This window comes from Acanthaster planci, linkage group LG01, assembly GCF_054643075.1.
Source record: "Acanthaster planci isolate LZ-2023a linkage group LG01, COTS_SCS, whole genome shotgun sequence".
Lineage (NCBI taxonomy): Eukaryota > Metazoa > Echinodermata > Asteroidea > Valvatida > Acanthasteridae > Acanthaster > Acanthaster planci.
In genome coordinates, this window is record NC_141777.1 from 18854597 (window position 1) to 18875381 (window position 20785).

The following is a 20785-nucleotide window of genomic DNA, read 5'->3' on the forward strand; positions in this document are numbered from 1 at the left end:
TTGTGATTATAAACCTCAAAAATGCACCTTTGTGCCTCAGTTAATCTCATTTTCAATTTTTGTTCCATTGTTTCAAATGGTGTTTTTATCCTCTTTTTCGTTTTATGCTAATGTATTTCCATATTCATGAGCAAAACTGTGATGTCATCGCAGGAAGAAGCCTCAACGCTGCATTGCTTTGTACACAAAAGTCCTGCTTTTTTGTAGATTTTCCTGGACACAGTTTTCTCCTCTTTGCTGATTTGTTGTTGTTGTTTATGTGTATAGCACTTAAAAAGTATCATTCCTTTCTCAGAAATGTTTTCCGTTAGTAAATTCTGGGATCCCAATTTGAACAGAAACCCCAATGTATGCACCGTTCCCTAGATGATTTCATAGCATAGAGCTCTCTGAAAGAACTCTATGGTGCACTGAACTAATCCAAGCTACATTGAAAACAGTACAATGTAAAATCAACCAAGTTTGGAGCCCATGGATGGCAACTGAAGTCCCTGAGGCCTCTAAAAAAAGTTTTCTTTGGTTGCTCAGATTTCATTTGATTTTCATCTTTAGTACGTTAACCAATGATTTTTTTAATTACCTGCCCAAAACAAACTCCCCCAAAAGTGAATGCCAAGTCTTCTCAGCAGCCGTTTTTGAAATGACATCCCTCATCGTTCGGAGGCTCTTCTGACGAATTTTCGATCACATTTTTGTCAGCTTTTCCCCCAGATAAGAGCCCCCAAATCTACGGACTGATTCCATGCCTACTTACACAATCGCACAATTTCTTGGCCCACGCAGACTCCTCTTTTCGAAGGAATTTTTTTTGGGGGGGAGGGACTTTTTGAGCGCCTCGTCCTGGTTAAGAATTTCCCTTGAATTGGGTGATGCAGCCCTAGGGGTGCACCCTCGCAAAAAGGCCGACATATGTCCGCCGAGCTTATTAATAAAAGTTATACACTCAAAATATTCTATATTAGAGAGTCCCGAGAACCATGAAATTGAGGAATTGGAGAAATATGGCACTCATGAACCTCTGGCCCGGACTTTGGGCTTCCAATTCTGAGCAATTTGGGTGCAGTCGGGTCCGAAAGTGAAGTGGCACTATCTGGCCGTTTTGCAGAGGGATGCTTTTCAAAATGGCTACTTTTCTGGGCAGGGACATTTTCTTCATTTTAGGGGTGGTCTGCTTCTGGTGAAAATTTCTCAAAAATTCATTGGTCAACCCCACAAAAATAGAAAGGAAAATGAAAGGGGACATGTCGATCATCGTGTTTCTGTACAGCCTGGACACCTGTGAGAGTTGTGAGTATTTTTAAAATAATTGTGAGGTGTGGGGATTTATCATTGCTGTCTATGGGAATTTATTTGTAGTGGTGCACCCCTAGGTTTCACAGCAACAGCGCCCGCAGTTGTCCCGGAAAACACGGATAATTTTAGTTGTTTATAAACGTGCACTTTTTGTTGCTTTTAACCAAATATGAGTGTAAAAGAGTTTTCATTCATTGAAGAAAAGTATAAAGATGTAGAAAAATTGTGTCGAAGAAAATTTTTAATTGTATGGCGTTTATCTAAAGAGAAGCTGATGCAACATTGTATTTGTATGCAGATTTGTATGAGCAAGCGAATCATCAGCATTGGCATGCTCTGAGTTGTAGACTCGAGACACTTGACTTAGACTCGAGTCTCTATGTTTTTGTGACTCGTGACTTGACTTTTATTACTGTCAGTTTTTAGGCCTACTTGTGACTTGACTTGGACTCGCAAAAAATGACTCGTCACTTGACTCGTGACTTGACTCGTACTTGCATATTATAACTTATTGCCAACGCAAGTCTGAAAACTGCTCAAATCGCTGGAACCCACAAAGGTTAATACCTTGAGTTCTTAATTTTAATATAAAATAATCTGCCAAAGACTTCGTTCGGGTCGCGATGTCTACTTCGGTCTTATCTGCCCAAGGCCACGTCTGAATCACAGCGCGACTTGACTTGCGCTTGGACAAAAAAAAAAAGTGACTTGCTTGCGTATGGACCAAACTGACTTGGGACCTGACTTCAATGATCAAATGACTTGTGAATTAATTGACCTGTGATCAAATGACTTGGCTTACACTTCCAAAAATGACTTGTGACTTGACTTGGACTTGCTACCACCTCTGTTCCTACTTAATTTTCCTAAAGGCATCTACCAGATTGTTTCGAAATAGAAATTCCAGTTTGTATCATTTACCTCATTTGGCAAGAAATAAACAATAGGCCAATTTACTTGAATAATTATATATAATTTATACTGAATAAGGTATGGATGCCTCTGCAAAGCTTGGCAATTGTCAAACAGTATTTCGGTAACGCTTGTCAAATTTACATTTCTTTATTCTGTTTTGTAAGAAAATAATGCAGTATTTATATTGTTTCATCTTTTCAGTTCAAGTAAAAACCGCATTTTGGTGTAAAAACTAAATCAACTCTAGACACCGTTAAAATCGCAAACGACTAACAAAGTACAGACGCTTGCTTATAAATCACAACTTTGATTCTGAAAATAATATCTCTTACCTGAGAACAAATACATGTAATTTGACGTGATTTATTGTCATAAAGACCATTTCAACGACAATATTGACGAAGGATTTCCGAGGCACAGGGAGGATTACTTGTAGCTGAAGGTTTGATGAACTAGTACCGATGCAGTCCGTTAACAACTTGCCTTCAAGATTTAACGGACGACTTGCCTAACAGTCGTCTCCACGGTCGAGTTATCAGACATCCGCCTCAACCCTCACAGCGCTGCATAGGCAATATACATGTATATAAATGCATTGTGAAAAGCTCAACGGTAAATTGAACAGGAATGAAAATTATCTTTTTTTAATACGAGACATCTGCAACAAAGTTTTGATAAGTACTTGCTGCTTTGAACAACAGTTTTAAAGTCGATCTAACTTTGGGGGAAAAAGAAACCCAAATAACATCCATTTATTTGTACAATATGACTTGTTTGGACAACGACATTACATCTTGATCTTCTTTTTCAATTTCACCTCGTCCTCATTAACAACCCTAAGCTATGGAACTCTGCTGTACACCCAAGTTTATTATTTTCTCGTTTAAAGGTACAATCCTTGTCGGAAAAAAAGCAACAAACATGTACAAAAATGCCACATCTCACACCAGTTTTGAATCCAAAATATCGAACAATTGTAACTGACTACCACACATTCAAAAATCCTCACCACTGAGCAATAAAGTACAATCATTTGCAAATGATTTTTAGGACAAAATGCATTAACCTGAAGAAAAACCTAACTTAAACCAATCAATCATGGCAACCTATGCTTATTTCCAATGTGTAACCTTGGTTCCAATGTGCATCTTGGTTAAACAGCTATTTGACTACATTTCCATGATTTGAATTGTTAACAGGGGAATATTTAGTGTGCCCTCCTTTAGTTCTGATTACTTAGACTGGCTTTTTTTTAACCCATGCTGCCGTACAGACAAAATGTCATACAAGACTGCCCTTGCAACAAATTGAATTCGAATGGGTATACAAATATATCACTTCCCTGATATTTTGCACCACTGTAAAAACATTTCTAGTAATCAATTAATGAGACAATTAATGCAGGCCCAGTGACAAACATACCAATAAAATTCCAGACTGTCTCAAATTTTTGCAAATGACTGCAGTTAAATACAACAATTGCACCGTTTGTCATTCAATCCCAAGGTGTATTTTAGATTTTGAAAAGATTTACAAAGCAATCATTTCAGACGGGATTCCACACACCTTGATCTCAACGATTTTACTCTAGCAGTTGTCACTTCACAATGACACATGTATACACTTCTTGCACCTGCTAGTGGCACTCCTATTAACCAGACATCTGTTTCAAAGGCCTTGGAAGGAAAGAACGGGTCTCTCAGCAAGCAGTACAGTGTACATAGATAGATATGGATGAACTACCTGCGGAGTGAATGTCTTCACTCTTGACCAAGACTGCCACCCAGGCACATACACAACAGTTGCTTCTATTGCCAGGTAACAATGGCCTCACAAACATGGACAGCAAAACAGTTCCGTCCTCACAAGTTTTTCTAATGTTCTGCGGACAGAATCCAATACACGCAATCGCTGGGCTGCTGTTTCCGTATTTGCCCACTTCGTTACGGCTACTCATTATCTCGCTTTATCAACAGTTTTTCAGTATTTTCACGTTGCATAGCCTGAAATTCCTTGGAGTCTTCCCATGGGCGGGGACCACGGATGTTGTGCCAGGTATCAATATCTTCATTTTGCAGTTTCTGAAACAAAACAGCAAAAATTAAAAAAGCATATAACACTGTTATCCATGTAAGGTAACAAAAGTAAAAACTACGTAAACAGGTGCTAAGTAACTCAACTGTTTAGGTCTGGACATTTATATTTCAGGTCACAAAAGGTAAGTAGTTTGCAGCAGGTCTTCATATTTATTCCTTTCTGAAGAATTAATTCAATCCAGTGTACAAAAAAACGGTCTTCAGTGAATGGTTGAAGGCACGTTACTGAGCAACATATTTCTATTTGAACTTACTACACTATATGTATACTGTATGTGTGTACCTTGTATTCTCCTTCAATAGTGATCTTGTCCTTCTTTTTGTATTCATTCAATTTCTCATCAGTTTCTAGATCCACCTGAAAACAGACATTAAATGTCAAACAACTTAAACAAGGATTGACAATGGAATTTAATGTGTTTCGGCAACTTCAAGTAAAAGAGCATGCACTCTTTGACTCAATTTCAAATTGAAACAAGGAACGTACCGTTTTTCTTCTGTCAATGATTTCATAACGTAGAGTGCGGAATTCTTTCAGTCCAAATGATCCCCCAACAACAATTACCTAAATGTGGAATAGAAAGAACATACAAGTCCATGTATAAAGAACATAAATTTTATAAATGGAATTAATTTTCAATAATATGCCCTCCGAGGCTCCCGTACACTACAAACTGATAATCATGATAACAGCTCTGCATATCCCTAAAAAAGGGTTTCCAGTACAAAAAAATTCCGAATTGAACAATCCTATTTGAAACCATAGGCCTAGGCCTTAACAGAAATACATGTGTAGAGACACAAATCATCATGACCACTGAATGGACTTACAAACGTTAACACCTAGTTAACCTCCATGGCAAGACAAACTGAGACTGTAAGAGTAAGACTACACACACACATCCACTAAGCCTACTCACAAAGCACTAAATTTTGAATGACACAATTATCCACCATGTCCGGGGGCAAATTGGCCGGGGGCAAGTGGGCCGATCGAGTCAGGAGCGAATTGGCCAGGCCTGGCAGGCGTGGCAGGGGGCAGTTAGCCATGAAGCGAGTTTTCGGTCGGGAGAGTCAGCCAAAGCCGGCCAAACACAAAGACTTAATTTTTCTGCAAATAAACGATGACCAATATCAAGCACTGATGAGGAAGTTAAGTATTTCAATCCCATAATTTACCAGCATAGGGACGCCAAACCTCAAGAAACGACTCTTTTTAACAGCGTCCAAAATTTTGTTCATGGACGCCGCCATTTTGAAAAGGCTCGTCTGGTAACCAAATAAACCATGATAGTATACAATAATAGAGGGGTTGGCCTTGTTTCTTTAGCACCAGTCTCCTGCAATCGCGCATCTGATCTGATCTGAAGCAAAATGACGACGTACTGCAGCCTGTTCCTTGGTAGACTTTGCGTGAATTTTTCAAAGAGTGAGTATCCTCGTCACTTTGATTTTCAGAAACGTTCTGTTTGGAGATAATAATCGCCTTAGGAACAAAGCATAGAAACGCGAGGAGCACAAATCACTCCGTAAATATGTTGAACAGTCAGGACTGAGTGGCTACACATGGACATATGAAGGACATATGGACAAGATGGAGGAATCCATGATGACCCGAGGCACACTGGCAGTCGTGAATGGAATCATGCATGTTCAGGCATACAGGGGCGTTGGACACGATCACTCGATCTTTGTGCGATCGATTGATCATAGTACATGATTTTTCGATAATTCCGCCATCAGCCAATTGCCTTTTCTTTTTAATTCACGGTTTTTATAGATTGTTTTGACATGTTTGAAAAGGGAAGTACATGTACATGTACTAAAATTGAAGATGAGAATGCAGAACGCCACTACATGTACATGTAGACATCCTGTGCATCTATGAGAGTGAGACTTGTGTGAAAAATTCTAAGTATTTTCTTAGTAAACGACTCGGTTTTTCCCTTCTAAATTGAAGTTTTCTGGACATGTTTTTGCTTTTTGACAGTTAATAGGTCAATGTAGGCAGGAAGGGAAGAATTAATGTACACGTACTGATGTTTGTGTATGGAACTCTTCCCCTAAATTGTAATAATCATGTATCTGTTTTCAAGTTATTACAAGATACTTTGAGAGTGGGCACAAAACTGCCCACTGTGCCGCACAATCTTGGCAAATCAAACAGGTGAAAATTTTGATTATTTGCGTGCTGCATGGATAAAATCATAATTGACCAGTAGCAAATAAATTTCATCAGCACAAACCACAGTGACACTGTGACCCTTAATTAAAGAACAGCTGATTAAGAAATATAAGCCTTCTTTGCTGCGGGTGGCAACTATAGGGATATGGCAACCACACCGTCATGCATGTTACTACATGTACATGTAGTTTTGAGCATGTGCGTGTGCAGTGTTCTGAGCATGCCTGCATAATTCTGAGTATGGGCAATACGTGTGTACCTTGAAAAATGACCGCTTCGTCTGCTGCCACCAGCATCTCAAAGTCTCCCATTTGAAGCTCCTTCCCCTTCTTGGTCACATGACCTGCATGTACATGTATATGGACCAGTACTTTGTAAAATAAAGAATTGTACATGAACCAGCAATATCTGAATTCCAAATGAAAACGGATTCCCCTTGTCTTTATTGCAATTTGCAGGGCTTTCAGTTTCTGGCAGTGGTAAACTGCAGGCCTGTCCTGTCACCTCCAATGCCATCCACATGTGCGCTCAGCCCTCACGGACATTGCTGCCAACATCACAGGTCAATGTCACACCTAGAAGGGACATCAGCTGGTACAACACTTGTAAGTAACAATGTAGAGAGGTGTACAAACAGCCAGATTATTCAGTGCATTGAGCTGAGTCAGGCAAACAGTTATTGAAACTGAAATGAATAGGAAATTAAAGACCAAAGTTCTCCAACTGTTTTAAAAGTGTTGAAAATAAACTCTTATTGTGTTTAGTGTTTAATAATTCTTACATGTATATTCATTACCAAATCATGTCTGTATTGTGCCTGTATTTTTTGAAATTATGCCAAAACTTTTGAACGTTGTCTTTGAGTTTTATGAAAAATTTCCACAATCTGACCACTGGTGGCGCTGTTGAGAAACGAAAAAACAGGAAAACATTGAAACTGGTATCCGTGGAAGACTGGTTGCACTACAAACGTACATATACATTAAAATGGATCTCCATGTGCGTGCACCGCGTGTCAGGGATCGATGTGTGCAGGTTCTACTGTGCCTCATTATCTCTTTTCGGTTGAGAGTTTGTGTTCCTGTCTTCATGACTTACAATAATGCCCAAAAAGTGCGTCTTGGTGGACGTACTAGAAACTCTGCCAAAGAACCGGGATTGAAATTCTTGGAGTTCCTGAAGAATGAGAGCATTCTTCAAGTTCGTACCGTCATCGGCAGCTTTGCGTGCTATGGATGCACTTAGCGCGCACTGCGGTATTTCAGCTCCACGGTAATACATCACAGAAATCAATATTCATTAGATGCTAATGAGTCGTGACACGTCCATTTTTACAACTGCAGACTGGACTGGAATAGGTATAAAAGTTGTGTTTTATTAACACAAAAATGTCTGTTGCAAGGGAGATATTGATAGGTGCCAGTTTTATCAGACTTGGTTCTTCTGAATAGGATTCAAGATGAGAAAAATCAACATTAAAGTTGAATATCCCATACAATCTAAAAAACTATAATCATTCAGTTTTTGTGTTAAATATAAAATGAAGGATCCTGAATATTTGGGAAAAAAGAAAATGCAAGTTGTCAAATATGATTTGCATGAAACTCTGAGTTAGAGTCTCATCAGTCCTTTTTCTTGTTTATCTCACATTTTACCTGTTTGTCCAAGCAATCATATACCCACCCATTTAATGTGCTTGAATATTGGTACATGTACAATGTACATGTACCAAAGCCTGACTCCTGGCTTACTGCACCTGTACAACTTTCTTCAATGTTTATATTATTGGTAGAAACCTTGCCTACTTAGTACAGACGCATTTGCCTATAGTCACAAATTGCTGTTACAGATTTTGCACCAGGTGTGCTAGCAGGAAATGAACAAAATTTACAGAACAGATTTACTTTTTTAATATTTGATGCCTGCAGTAACGGCAGACCAGCTGTGGAAAGGCATGCTGGCAACCACTGGCAAGGCTCAGACCAAGGCCCGAGGAAAGCGACCTGCCAAGAGAATCAGGAAAGATCTCAACAGGGGCCAGGTTATAGGAGAAGGTAAGGTTGCACTAGAAATCCGCTAAAACTAGGTTGGATTCAAGCGTGTGCTCCTGAAGAATCAATCTTGCTGTTCTTCAGCGTAATCTCATGTAAAGTTGATTCTCATCGCTTGTAGATCCAGAGCGGTATTTGTTGTTTTAAAAGACAAAGTGTGCACCTGTCACTGCTACGTACTTTTGTCTTATGCCCATCCATAGGGGCTTTTTTGTGTGTGCAGATGTATACACGTACACGATGTTTGCTACCATGCACCATGTCATTTCTGTTTTTCAATGAGCTCAGTGTGTTCAGGATGAGACATCTGAGTCTTGCCGGCTTGAACATTTTCAGTGCAATTTCAGGGCAAATCTAGTGCACGTACATGTATTGGTTATCCCATGAGCTACGATCACCCCACTTCATTTTGTGCGTTCACTGTTAGAACCCCAAACGGACTCATTCCGTACATTGCCAATAGGCCATGCAAGCTACATTTTGATAGCTTGCCAATTTAAGCTGGACATTCTTGGGACATGTACATGTGCTGGTGTTACAACAGCATACACACATACATGTATACCACAATTGAATTTCATTGCAGTAGCATCCTTGGCTAGAGTTAATATGTGTACACGTACATACATGTAACACATGTACATGTACATCTTTATAGTGTTTAGGAACTGGTAAATAATGTACGTGAGGTAAGTACGTTGTACCTCTTAGGACATATACGTGTGTAGCCAACTGGTTAGGGTTTGTAGCTTCTAATCACAGAGTTGGGGTCAAAATCCTAGCAGGTGGTCACATGTTGTGACCTTGTGCAAGTCATTTTTAGCCCTGTGTGCCTGTGTCCATTCAGGAGTCTATGGGTACATGTGGCAGCATCAGGCTAGTATACTCTCCTGGGAGCGGAGACAGTTTGAGGAATGATCTGATATTGAGAGCCCAATGCGCAGGGATAATGATAATAGATTGGTGCCGTAGACTGACATGCTATTACATGCAGATAGTGTGCATCTTGTAAGTGCTGTGATATTGTTATATTTTGGAATTGGGGAAAAAGTGTTCTCTGTCTTCTTCTTCAACGACTACCCTGACTACAGGAAAAGCCAGCGTAGCTTGGCCAGGCCTGAACGCCCCCGTTCTGAAAGACAGGACCGTCCAGACCATGCACACCAAGGAGCCAGATCCTGAGAGAGAGGAGCGACTCCTGCAGATCCGAACCCAATGGGACAAGAAGAAGCGACGCTCGGTACCCCCAGAGCAGAGAGGATGGACCTCCAAGAGCTGGGGTGGGCGGCGGCTTGGCCCTCCTGACCCGATACCAGGAGGTTAGAGGCCTTTCAGGGGGGGTTGTGTTTTTCCCCAAATTGAAGTGCATCTGATATCTGGGCAATTCCAGAAATTGGGGGTCCAAAAGTATGACATTTTTGTGTCCCTGTTACATCTGACCTTTGTTATTTGGTGTGGAAATGTCATTGGAATTGATTTCAAACTATTACTTTTTGTTTGGCAGGTAATTTGCATTAATTCATCACTCTTAGAAATTGGAAAATGTGTTCTGAACTTACAATATCTTGTCAGATATGAAAGGGACACAAAAACAATGGGCCCCTAATTTCTGGACTTACCTATGAGCCTCAGTTCTGCTGTGCGTCCTAATGTTGTGCCCCGCTGACATCCAAGGGTGAAATTATTTCTTCACTTGAAGACGTTTCAGTAATATAAATGTGTATATTTTTCCAGACTAAATTTTGGGACGTACAAGATTCTTTTCATGAATCAAAGTGGCCGTTGCCATTAACCCCTTGACGACGTGAACTTTTTCTGAAAGCTGACTCCGAGAATTCCAGCCTCGCTTTGCCACGAAGGCCACCTGCCAAACCGCAAATTCTCGGTTTCTGGCCCTGCATGTTCTGCATGCTTTGAACTACACAGTGAAAAGGCTGATTGTTCGGTGGCATGCGGCTCTACTCACCCTTCCACATTCCCTTGCCTCTTTTCAAAGTGGGGACTATTGTGAAGCTGGTGGTTATGATGCAAATTCGGCCTTTTCATTTCTTGGCAACACACAAAGGCCAATCACCATATATACAAGAACCAGGGTCTGCCTTCTTTCACCGTGTTAGCTCGAGCGTGGGCAGAGAATAATAGCTGAAAAACAGGCTGAGGATCTCAATTTCTACGGCGGCTCTTACCGTCTTCCGTCGCGAAGGGGTTAAGACTCCAACAGTTGAATATTTAGGATTTTTGATCCTTGAGTAGTGAACCAATTTCAGTCACCATTGTGCCATTCTACAAAACATATACGTGTACAGGTAGTTAGATTAATTCTCCTGTAAAGTAACTTTACGTAAATCAAGCAGAAGAGTTTGAACTCTCACATGCATATTGTACATTTCAAAAGATTAATTGTGGTCATGTCAGAGTAAAGATGTTTACGCACATGTACATGCAGCTTTTAAGGAATAAAGTGGCAAACAATGTTAAGCCTTCAAACTGCTGGACTGTAGGCAGTGTTTACGTAGCTTTAAGTTGCTGTTGTGTGTTGAAACCAAATGCTACCCAGGCTGTTCTCGCACTTTCTCTACAGAGACATTTGAGGGCTTTGACTCCAGTGTGATTACAGTCAGGAGGGTGTTCAACATGACTGGTGCCCAGGGCAGGAAACGTAGCATGTCCGCTCTGGTTGTGGTTGGAAACAAGAATGGTGCTATAGGTGAGAACATCACACAAAGACCTGAACACCACAGGAAAATCCAGAGGATTGCATCAGAAGGATCGTGCCTATTATTCACTGCCTGACCAGACAGACCTAAACAAACTAAATGTAATGTTCCCCCCCCACAAGCTCTGAAAAATGCAAGGCTTTTTCAATGTATGATCCTGTGCATTTTTGCACAGGATGAGACACCTATGAGGGATTGGTGAAGACTCTCAAAGTAAAAATGATAGAAGTGATTAACTTTGCAGCATTTAGTCAGAGCGCCCCACTTACAGCTTACAAGGGGCCTGTTTGGTGCTTTACCAACCTGTATAGAGAGATTCCGAGGGTATTTTTGCATTGCGATTGGATTTTACCCTTAAGCCCACCAGAACTAGAGGTTACTGCTTTAAGCGCATACATGTAACTTGTCATCGAAGTAGCATTTGTTCATAAGATTACAGAGCTGTAATCCGTCTTGAGCAGAAGCACTTTCTCATCGGTTGAACAGAGCCATGTTGGTCAGGGGTGTTCATTTTGTTCGTATCGACACAACCATAACATGTGCATTCCATAATCATTCGTTAACCAACCAAGTGCACTTACTGACCAAAGGAGCCTACCTGATAGGAAAATTGCACCCTCTTGGTCCAGCTCAGGGTTCATACCCATTAGTCACAAGTCATGCAGTCTTTGCTCAGGTAACAAGCCAACCGTATCCTAGGCCGTTTCTTGTCGTTGGGTTTTTCCTGGTACCTCTGACCCTAAGTTGTGACTTGATAATACATGAGAAATGGGTTTGCGGGTACACCATGGAATCAATATCTTTGGGCAAAGGACGGCCAGAGCTCACTGGCCGAAACGTTGAGTTAACACTCACCACACCTCACCCAAAGAGATTGATTCCATGGTGAACCCGCAAACCCATTTCTCATGTCTCTTCCACCATGCAAAGCTTCAAATCTTATTTATTGATAATATATGTACATGTGTGAAATTGCATGTGATGTGAAGCTATCGCAGCTTACTAGCTTAGCCCTGTTACATGTACATTATGGGCTGCTTTGCTGGATGGAAAACACTGACTGGTCTTGAAATAGGTAGGTCATACGTCAAGGTTGTGATAATTAGAGGAAATAATGATACCAGAACATCAAGTTCCATTTGGTTTACCATGTTTTAAATCCAGGTTTGCCATTTTGAAAAGGAAGGTTGGTGATGTATTAGGGAAAGGTCAGCGGTCTGTCATTTTGGTTGGAAAAATTTAAAAGAGCTCAAAATAGAACAAATTTCATCCTTTTTTCACTTTTTGAGATGTTCACTGAGTCCTAATCTCCTTTTCATATCAGTCCTGATGCCGAAAGACAATTGAAGAAACTTACAAAAAATTGTATGATACTGAAAGACTAGTGTTGTTGGTATCAACATTTCCCTATGAAGGTTAAGGTTTTAGAACATCAATTGCCATTGAAAAATGAGGAACGAGAGGGTGTCATATCCCCCCACCCACCCTCAGTAGACAAAGACTGTCCTTTTTGAAATATTGATATGGAAAAATGATGCTCTTACACTTCGCCAACTGTTCAGGCTATGCACATGGTAAAGCTCCCGATGTGATGTCTGCCCTGAGGAAAGCCAAGAACAAGGCTGCCAACTATCTCCACTACATTGAGCGTTATGACAACCACACAGGTAAAAAGGGAACCTAGAAGGGACCACTCTAAACTGTAGGCTTTAACTACTGACAGTAGGCTATTATCTGATTTTGATATTCGAGAAAAACAAGATATGGCCACCAACTTGGGATATACAGCCAAATGCCTCAATCACCGATTTACAAGAGTCATTTGAACAATATTTGTAAAATACCTCTTCCTGCAGTGCTATTTCTTACGCACTCAGGGTATGCCCAGTGAGCAATATTGGCCACCACCACATAGACTTTTCTGACTGTGTGTAGTGTGTCCACAAAATATACAGAGAATGAGCACATTTAGATGTCATCCAGAGGCAGGTGCCGACAGCCAGATTGTGGGTAAACGACACACTGAAAAATTCATCAAAGCGAGTTTGAACCCTGCTCAGTTATCCTTGTTTTTTTTCCAACCCATTGACAGTTCCTGTAAACACGCCCAGAGTTGCTGACTCGAGTCATGTGACTTGGACTGGAATCAGACTCAAGTCGCTATTTTTGTGACTTGTGACTTGACTTGTAAATACCAGCTTGACTTGTGACTGGACCTAATGACTTGTGACTTGACTTGTGACTGGACCTAATGACTTGTGACTTGACTTGTGACTGGACCTAATGACTTGTGACTTGACTTGTGACTGGACCTAATGACTTGTGGCTTGACTTGCAAAAAAAGGACTTGCTGCCACCTCTGAACATGCCATTTCTGTACATTTATTTGCAAGTAGAAGTACATGCAGGTTATTTTTGCTCTAATCAGGGCTCTTGCAACCCAGCGGAATACACATTCATGTTCCTCTCTCTGTCAAAAACATCTGAAATAATTTTCACACGCTGACCGGGAACTAAAGTTTTCACTTTTAGTTTTCAGCCCCACACCAAAATTCCATCCATATATTAGGGAGTGAAGTAGTTCACATCAAGCAAGATGAAATTTGTGCCGAAGCGATGGCTTTATTCTAATATTTTACGGTAAAGCTTTTCATTCTGAGATCCAGGCTCTTTTATCATTGTTAATTTGAAATTCCAGTGTACCATGACATTGAGTCCAAGTTTCAAGTGACGAGAGTCAGGATCAGGAAGCAGAATAAAGGTACATGCAGACTTTGACAAAGTGACTAATTATGCAGATAGCACAGAAATGATCGCATTTCATGCTTGTAAGCTGGAACCTGTGTGTATATATATAGTGCTTTCTTGCAGCTTCACTATTTCAACTTGGGGGTAATGCCCTCCATCCCACTTTTGACAGGTCCTGTATTGGCTGATGCTTGATGGTCTCAGAAATGTACCCCCTCTTTGAAAATTGTTTTGTCGCCATTGACAGTGGCGCACCCTCAGTCTGGTGACTAGTGAGAAAGCTGTAATAAGTTTCCTTGATCATGCATTTATATTTTATCGAGTAATCACACTCTGTCTTGAGCTGTTCGACTTTATGAAGCAATGTAGTGAAACAAACTTTGAATACTGTGATATGAGACATGTTTTTTAATGTCAATGAGGATGTATATTTTGCTTTGGGTCCTGTGTATTTTTCAGGGATGAAAAAAGCCATGACTTATATTACAATTAGCAGTAATTAATACCAGCTTTTATTTTTGGAAGGGGCAGAGAGGGCACTGTGCATTCTTGTTGCTGTGCCACTGATGACACACTGTTTATTTCTTCTTGTAGGCTACGGGCTTCGTTGTCATCGAATCCTAAAAGAGATCTGTAGGCTAGCTGGCATCAGAGACTTGTATGCCAGAGTGTATGGCTCTACAAACCCAATCAATCTTACTGTAGCCTTCGTCAATGGGCTGGCAAGCCAGGTAATGATTGCTGATATCCACACTGTAATGCAAAAGAAACACCCTCAATCTGAAAGGTCAGCATGTGTGGACCCAAGATGGCAAAATGAGCCTTTGGAATGTCTTTTTGAGGAAATTTAATTTTCTTTGTTTATCTTTTAAGCACATGATCATAAACTTGAGTAGTACATGAGTGGGAGTGATTCTACAGTGCATGATTCTGCACATTTTATGGTCAGTGTTAGTTTACAAAGACAGAGAATAGTTTATCAAAAAATCAATCAGTTTTGCAGAAGGCTTATTGTGCTTTGGCATCTAAAACAAAAGAATAATCTCAAAATTGTACACTACACAAATTGGTAATTATCAGAAATTAAAAGAGCCCCTGCATACCCAGAAATACACAAATATCAGAAACTCAGAATTTTGAGTTTTGCCGTTTTGCCATTGGAAGGGCATGTGAATCCCTTGCAGGTAGCTTAGAATAGATTACATTCATTTTCTATGCAATATTCCCAACCTTATAATTATTCTTCATTCATTAATAAACTTTTTTTAATTGAAAGTGGAAATAAAAGATTGTAGTATTGCCTTTCATTTCCACTTTCAGTTTTAAAAAGCCTCTTTGGAAAATAGCCCATTATCCACGAGTCTACATGTTTGTCATGATAAAAGCTAACACTGCTAGTAGGCAATGTGAGTTTTGTAATGAAATTAGTATTGAGTAGATTGCAGCATTTTCTCACAGAGAAATAGAATATAAATATTGCGATATTGTGCCTACTTTCAACAAGACATGTATTAGTTGTTCGCAGTACCCACTGCTACATCTGATTTGAACTAGCCAGCCGACACTGGCAAGCTCGGTGGTCAAGTGGTTAAGAAGTCTGCACTAGTGAGCAGGAGGTCGTTGGTTCGAGTCCCACTCGAGTACGCTTGTGGTTTTTTTTTTTCACAAGCCTTCAGGGGCGTACACTGAGCATACAGTGTTAAAATACACGTCGGGAAGGGCAAAAATCCAAATTAAGACATGTATTAATTATCAACAAAGTGGGACTGATTGACTGAATTGATAGAGAACCCAATATGGCATTCCATAGGACACAGATTGAAACTGTTCCAGACAATTTGATCAGTCCCTGTCCCGGGCATAAAATTGAAAACCTTGCCTTTGAGTTGCAAATATGGCATGGGGGGGCTATTTTTCCTTATTGAAAAAAGGACAAATGATATTCCCCTTTGAAAAATGGAAAAATAAGCAACAGAAAAAAAAAAGAGGAAAGGAAAAAAGCAAGAAAAATGGAGAAAGGAGGAAAATCACCAAATTATTCGAATATCTTGGAATTCGACCCCCTTCAACCATTCATGGTTTCTCAACATGCTGCTGATGAGTGGTTTGCCGCCTCCCAGAGAAAACCCTGCCTCCCCCATCCCCAAGGGGGATGCCCTTGCACCAGCTTAACGTACTGCAGCTAGCTGGATGGGTTTCTCTCCATGTCGCCACTGCCCATGATTCAGTATCGGCAATTTAACTTGGTGTCTGTTTTAATTCTTGTTTGTGCAGGAAACCCATCAGCAGATTGCCGACAGGAAGGGCCTGCACGTGGTGGAGTTCCGCAAAGAGTGCGGCGCCCTCCCCATTATTGTTGCCTCACCGCAGAGTGCAGCGCCCCGCGATGATGTGGAAGAGGAACCTTGGGACAAAGAGCTCCCTCTAGAGTGGAAGGAGGAACGACCCAGGAGACGTGTCAGCAACTTCGTCCGAGAGGGCACCATTTTCTTCTGAGGATACCCTTGCATACAAACTTTATAGAATGCATTGTTAAACCTTTGATCTCGATTGTCAATGAAGTTTCCCCCTAAAAATGGTGGAGGTGTGGAAGGGATTGTCGGGGGAAAGAAAGAAATGAAAAAACCCTCTCTGATCAATTTGGTGAAATAGAAAGGTAGGAATGTTTCGATATTCAACCTCTTTCCTACTGAAACATTTTGATCAGGAGACAGTGATGTATTTAATAGCGTAATAAGGAAAAGATTGTGGCATCAATTTTAAATCATGGATTTTTGCCCTTACGCTGATGCATATTCATAACACTGGTCGCTCAGTGTTGTCCATGGGTTCAAGAAACAATTCACAAACTTGTAAGAGCAGAAACCGGATTGAAATGTTGCAGTAGTTTGTATTACTACACTTCATTAATATTCATCAACAAATTGGAACGCGTCATGGGCCGATTCCGCCACACATCCGGGAAGTGGAAATGAAATGAACCCGGTTGACGTCATCCTGGTGAGTATCCACCCTGCTGCAGTGTGGTAGGTTTTTTGGTACATGTAGCACCAAAAATTCCCTCTAGAACCTGTCGCGTCGACTCGTAAAACCTGGCAAATGGTTGACTACAAGTGATGCACTGTTTTCCCCCGACATTTTTCTTATAACTGGTCCTCTCTCAAATGCTGCTAAAAACGGTTTATGGCAACCAACGACACGACCAACCTTGTTAGGCTAGTCGTAAAATAGTTGATTAGACTAGTCCAACCATCGTCAACTAGCGTGCGTTCAACCAGATTGAGTCGAACTATGGTTAACTATGGTCTTTGATCAAACTTGCCAGGCATGGCACACAGAAGTCTGCATGCAGGGGTAAGTGAGGGTGTAAGTGAGGGCGATGTCTGTAGTTATTATAGTTTGACTAAAACCGCCCAAACGATGGATGGTTTGGATGATCTAGTCAATCATTTGGGACCAGGTCCAGGGGTATGGTCGCACTGCTGGTTATCAGTAACCGATTTCATTTGTCATTACAGAGGGAATCGTTCACATGAAAATAATTGTACGAGATTTCATTAACCATGTAGCCTACGCTGCGAGAATCACAGCTAACTGCGAGATGTGAGCACCAGTGACTTATTAGAAATTGCCCGACTAGGGTTGTCCGAGTGTAACTGAATTAAGCATGCACATTGTTAATAAACAATTGACTACTGGTCAGGCTATAGTTCGCGCTTGAACTTGGCCTCAACTCTACGAGTACGTTACTAGATTTCCATCATTCTATGAGTTGAATATTTCTAAGGTGTAGTAAAACGAATACAGCATTCACATCGGGAGGAAGTCGAGCTGACCTACACCTTGGGACCAGGAGTTCTTGGGTTCGAGTCCAACCCCAGTAATGTTGTATTTTTTTCCCAAGCTCTTGGACAAACATTCAGCTCGCAGTGTTATGAATATGCGACGATGTAAGGGCAAAAACCACTACATGTATTTAAAAGCTAATCACCCCATCGCAAAGTACATTTCTGAATTCTGTCTTTTGATATGTGGTTAAACATCATTGTATATGGCATGAACACTTTGCCTCACAGGAGTGAAGCCCAAACAGGCATCAACTGTCATGGGCGCCGCCAGGATTTTTTCCGGGGGGGGGACCTTTTTTGACTGGCAATGGAAAAAAATAAAACAAACCTGGCGATAGACAAGAATTGATGATTTATGATAAACCCATTAAAGGGTGTAGTGGCGATAAATTTTAAAGCAAATCCGTCACTGTCATCCCATTTCCTCTCTTATTTCTATTCGTATTTTCCAATGTTTTTTAATGCCCCGATTTTTTAAGGTGGCCCCCTCTTGCCCTCCCCTCGCGACGCCCATGGCAATTGTTATGGTATCTCTCATCTGCCGAATGTCGTCCTCTGTTTACGTCCCTTTAGGTGTTCAATCCAAAAAAATTGCTTCAAAATGTTGTGCCTCAAAAACTTCCTCCCAAGATTGCACTGCATGAAATCTCAGACATCAGTTTTTCAGAAACTCAAATCACCTTGGCATAAAAACCATTGGCTGGGGAATGGGTAAACTTCTGTGAAAAACCATCATCTCGCTTGAAATGTAAGGGGAAAAATAGATTTTACTTAACATATCTGACACCGCCTGTAATATCCAGGTCCCCCACTGGTCCCTTCCAGGGTGAAAACCTTTGCTACGCTACTGCATCAGTGTCGACAGCAGAGCATTTGTTTAAAAAAAAATTCAAGACTGACACACTGAATTTATTTAAATGAGTAGGCCAACTGCTTTATTGTAGGTAAGTGCTCGTACAATGTGCACAGTCCATTGGAAACAGTCTTAAAACTGTTAGCTTCTGATCATCTAATTCTGAGAGTTCTGATGAAGGGAAAGCCTTCCCTTTCCTCTTGGTTTTTGTTCTGACGTGTAGACAGTAGGCCCCCTGTGCTTTTTTTCAATCAGTATTGGTATTTGTATATAATTGAAGCTTCTTTTGATTTAAAGTAGAGCGCTTGAGTAAAAGAAAGTTCACGAAATCGTAATACGAAACTCCTGGTACTACGGCTGCTGGTCCTTCCGGTCAGAGGACATTCTCTGTCAGTCCAAGTCAGAGATCCTTTACGCACCATGCTTGACGTGCTGGACATTGTCCAACGACCTCTCAGGGTGTCGGGTTCTTCTGCAGATGCTGCGTGTAGGTCTTCCCAGGACTATCCTAGCCCAGAAATATACGGCATGGTCAAAATGTTACATGTAATCTCAAAGATCATTTGAAATAAAAGAGAAATGAGGAAAGCAAGAAAAATATGAAAAATCACCAAAAAGTTAAGGACATACTTAAGTACACGTAGAAAATATATACAGGTCACTGATATGACAATGGGCTTTAAATTTTCAATATCGGTGATGGAGGGATTGTGTTTTCGAATGTGCTGGGTTTAGCTGGCGTTTGTTGCAATTTATTGAGGGATTTTACGAGCTTGGTTGTGGCTCTCGACTTAAGCTGCCTTTGGTGGAGTGAGCCAGGCGGTATCGCCCATGAGAATCAAAGAACCCCCACCGTTTGAGTCGTTTCTCCGACTTGACCCGCTTCCCTACCTCCACTTCTGCCCATTGTTCAAGGCAGCGTTGTCAAGCTGTGTACATCCACATATACATGTACACTGTACAGAAAAACGTTACTCGTAGCCAAGCCGTTAACTAATTGTGCAATTTTTGGTTGGATGATGATGCTCAACTGTTTTTACTCGCACGGTGCAACATATCAAGATCACACAGAGAGACATGCACTCGGCACCATCAATGGATCATCGGGCGCACGCACTGTCTTTATTACCTCACAATTTAGTAAGCTGTGGAAGTATGGTAGATTCATGTTAAGCAAATGCTATCGATGTGAGTGTGCGGAGCTAGGGACTTTACAATAAGTAAGTTTTGCGCGACAATATTTGGGAAATTACAGATCACTGTCACTTCAAATGAAAACCGAAATTCCACTGAAATAGCATGCTCACTCATCGAAATATCTTGGTCAACGTAGGAAATAATTTTGTTTGGAAATCATGCATGGAATATCATGGGGGAAATATTGATGGGTAATCTTTATAAATGTTTACTTTAATAATAGGATGAGTTAAAAGTGAGGTTACAATGAATTGACTAAATGTGAAATTTAAAAGCAGAATAGAAGGACAAATAATAAAATTATACAAATAAATATAAATAAGTAAAAATGACGAAGAACGATGAAGTAAAAGAAAAAAAGGAGAATACATAAAATGAACAAGACAGTGTTATCAAACATACTAGTGACGAAAACGGTCACAGAAAATCCCTCTTGGGAAAATGTCATAGAAATCCGTCATAAACACTTACCGGTACGAAATCCTTTGAGGTTGAGATATTCTTGTAAAACATCATTACTTCCACCCAAATACCCATCCACAAGTTTGTCGGGAAATGCTTTTCCTATTTTGGGGCACATTTTGAAGGAGTTCATGGGGCGAAAATAAAATTTCATCCAAACTTTGGAGGAGGTACGTAAAATTAAGATATATCAATCAGAACGTTGAGGGGCTTGATGAAGTTTCACTCATTGTGAAATTTGAGCTAAAAATATTGCCACGAGACACAAGAAGCGAAAAATGAAATTTTACCAGATCAGGGGCCGCGCCACGTTAGGGTACATCAACAGTACTTTAATCAGTGTTGGTGGCGTTTGTTACAATGTGTTTGATGTTTGGAGTAGTTTAGTAATTGTCAGTAGACCTTTTTCACCCACGTGAC

The 20785-nt window shown here is 40.7% G+C and overlaps 3 protein-coding genes across 6 annotated transcripts in view; 1 reads left to right on the plus strand and 2 right to left on the minus strand.

Annotated features, from left to right (window-relative positions):
* The window catches only part of LOC110978183 (retinol dehydrogenase 8-like), a 31782-nt gene that overhangs the window by 6064 nt on the left and 4933 nt on the right, over window positions 1–20785 (minus strand). The gene's annotated exons all lie outside the window — the stretch shown is intronic.
* On the minus strand, window positions 2837–5597 carry cox16 (cytochrome c oxidase assembly factor COX16). Its single transcript, XM_022232909.2, has 4 exons — window positions 5484–5597; window positions 4792–4869; window positions 4588–4662; window positions 2837–4289 (listed from the first exon to the last, which is right to left on the minus strand). The coding sequence occupies exons 1-4, from the start codon at window positions 5556–5558 to the stop codon at window positions 4158–4160; spliced, it is 360 nt and encodes a 119-aa protein (XP_022088601.2). The 5' UTR covers window positions 5559–5597; the 3' UTR covers window positions 2837–4157.
* On the plus strand, window positions 5620–18866 carry mrps5 (mitochondrial ribosomal protein S5). Its single transcript, XM_022232907.2, has 9 exons — window positions 5620–5733; window positions 6948–7094; window positions 8418–8543; window positions 9632–9859; window positions 11122–11247; window positions 12820–12924; window positions 13956–14018; window positions 14600–14736; window positions 16280–18866. The coding sequence occupies exons 1-9, from the start codon at window positions 5679–5681 to the stop codon at window positions 16499–16501; spliced, it is 1209 nt and encodes a 402-aa protein (XP_022088599.2). The 5' UTR covers window positions 5620–5678; the 3' UTR covers window positions 16502–18866.

What these genes read in the sequence shown, in the direction of transcription:
- cox16 (XM_022232909.2), bottom strand. Translation starts at nt 5,558, where the DNA reads ATGGCGGCGTCCATGAACAAAATTTTGGACGCTGTTAAAAAGAGTCGT. An exon ending in TCATTGACAGAAGAAAAACG is followed by an intron (nt 4,663 to 4,791) that starts GTACGTTCCTTG and finishes GTCTGTTTTCAG; the next exon opens with GTGGATCTAGAAACTGATGA. An exon ending in CTATTGAAGGAGAATACAAG is followed by an intron (nt 4,290 to 4,587) that starts GTACACACATAC and finishes GTTTTGTTTCAG; the next exon opens with AAACTGCAAAATGAAGATAT.
- mrps5 (XM_022232907.2), top strand. Translation starts at nt 5,679, where the DNA reads ATGACGACGTACTGCAGCCTGTTCCTTGGTAGACTTTGCGTGAATTTT. An exon ending in CATCAGCTGGTACAACACTT is followed by an intron (nt 7,095 to 8,417) that starts GTAAGTAACAAT and finishes TGATGCCTGCAG; the next exon opens with TAACGGCAGACCAGCTGTGG. An exon ending in TCAATGGGCTGGCAAGCCAG is followed by an intron (nt 14,737 to 16,279) that starts GTAATGATTGCT and finishes TTGTTTGTGCAG; the next exon opens with GAAACCCATCAGCAGATTGC.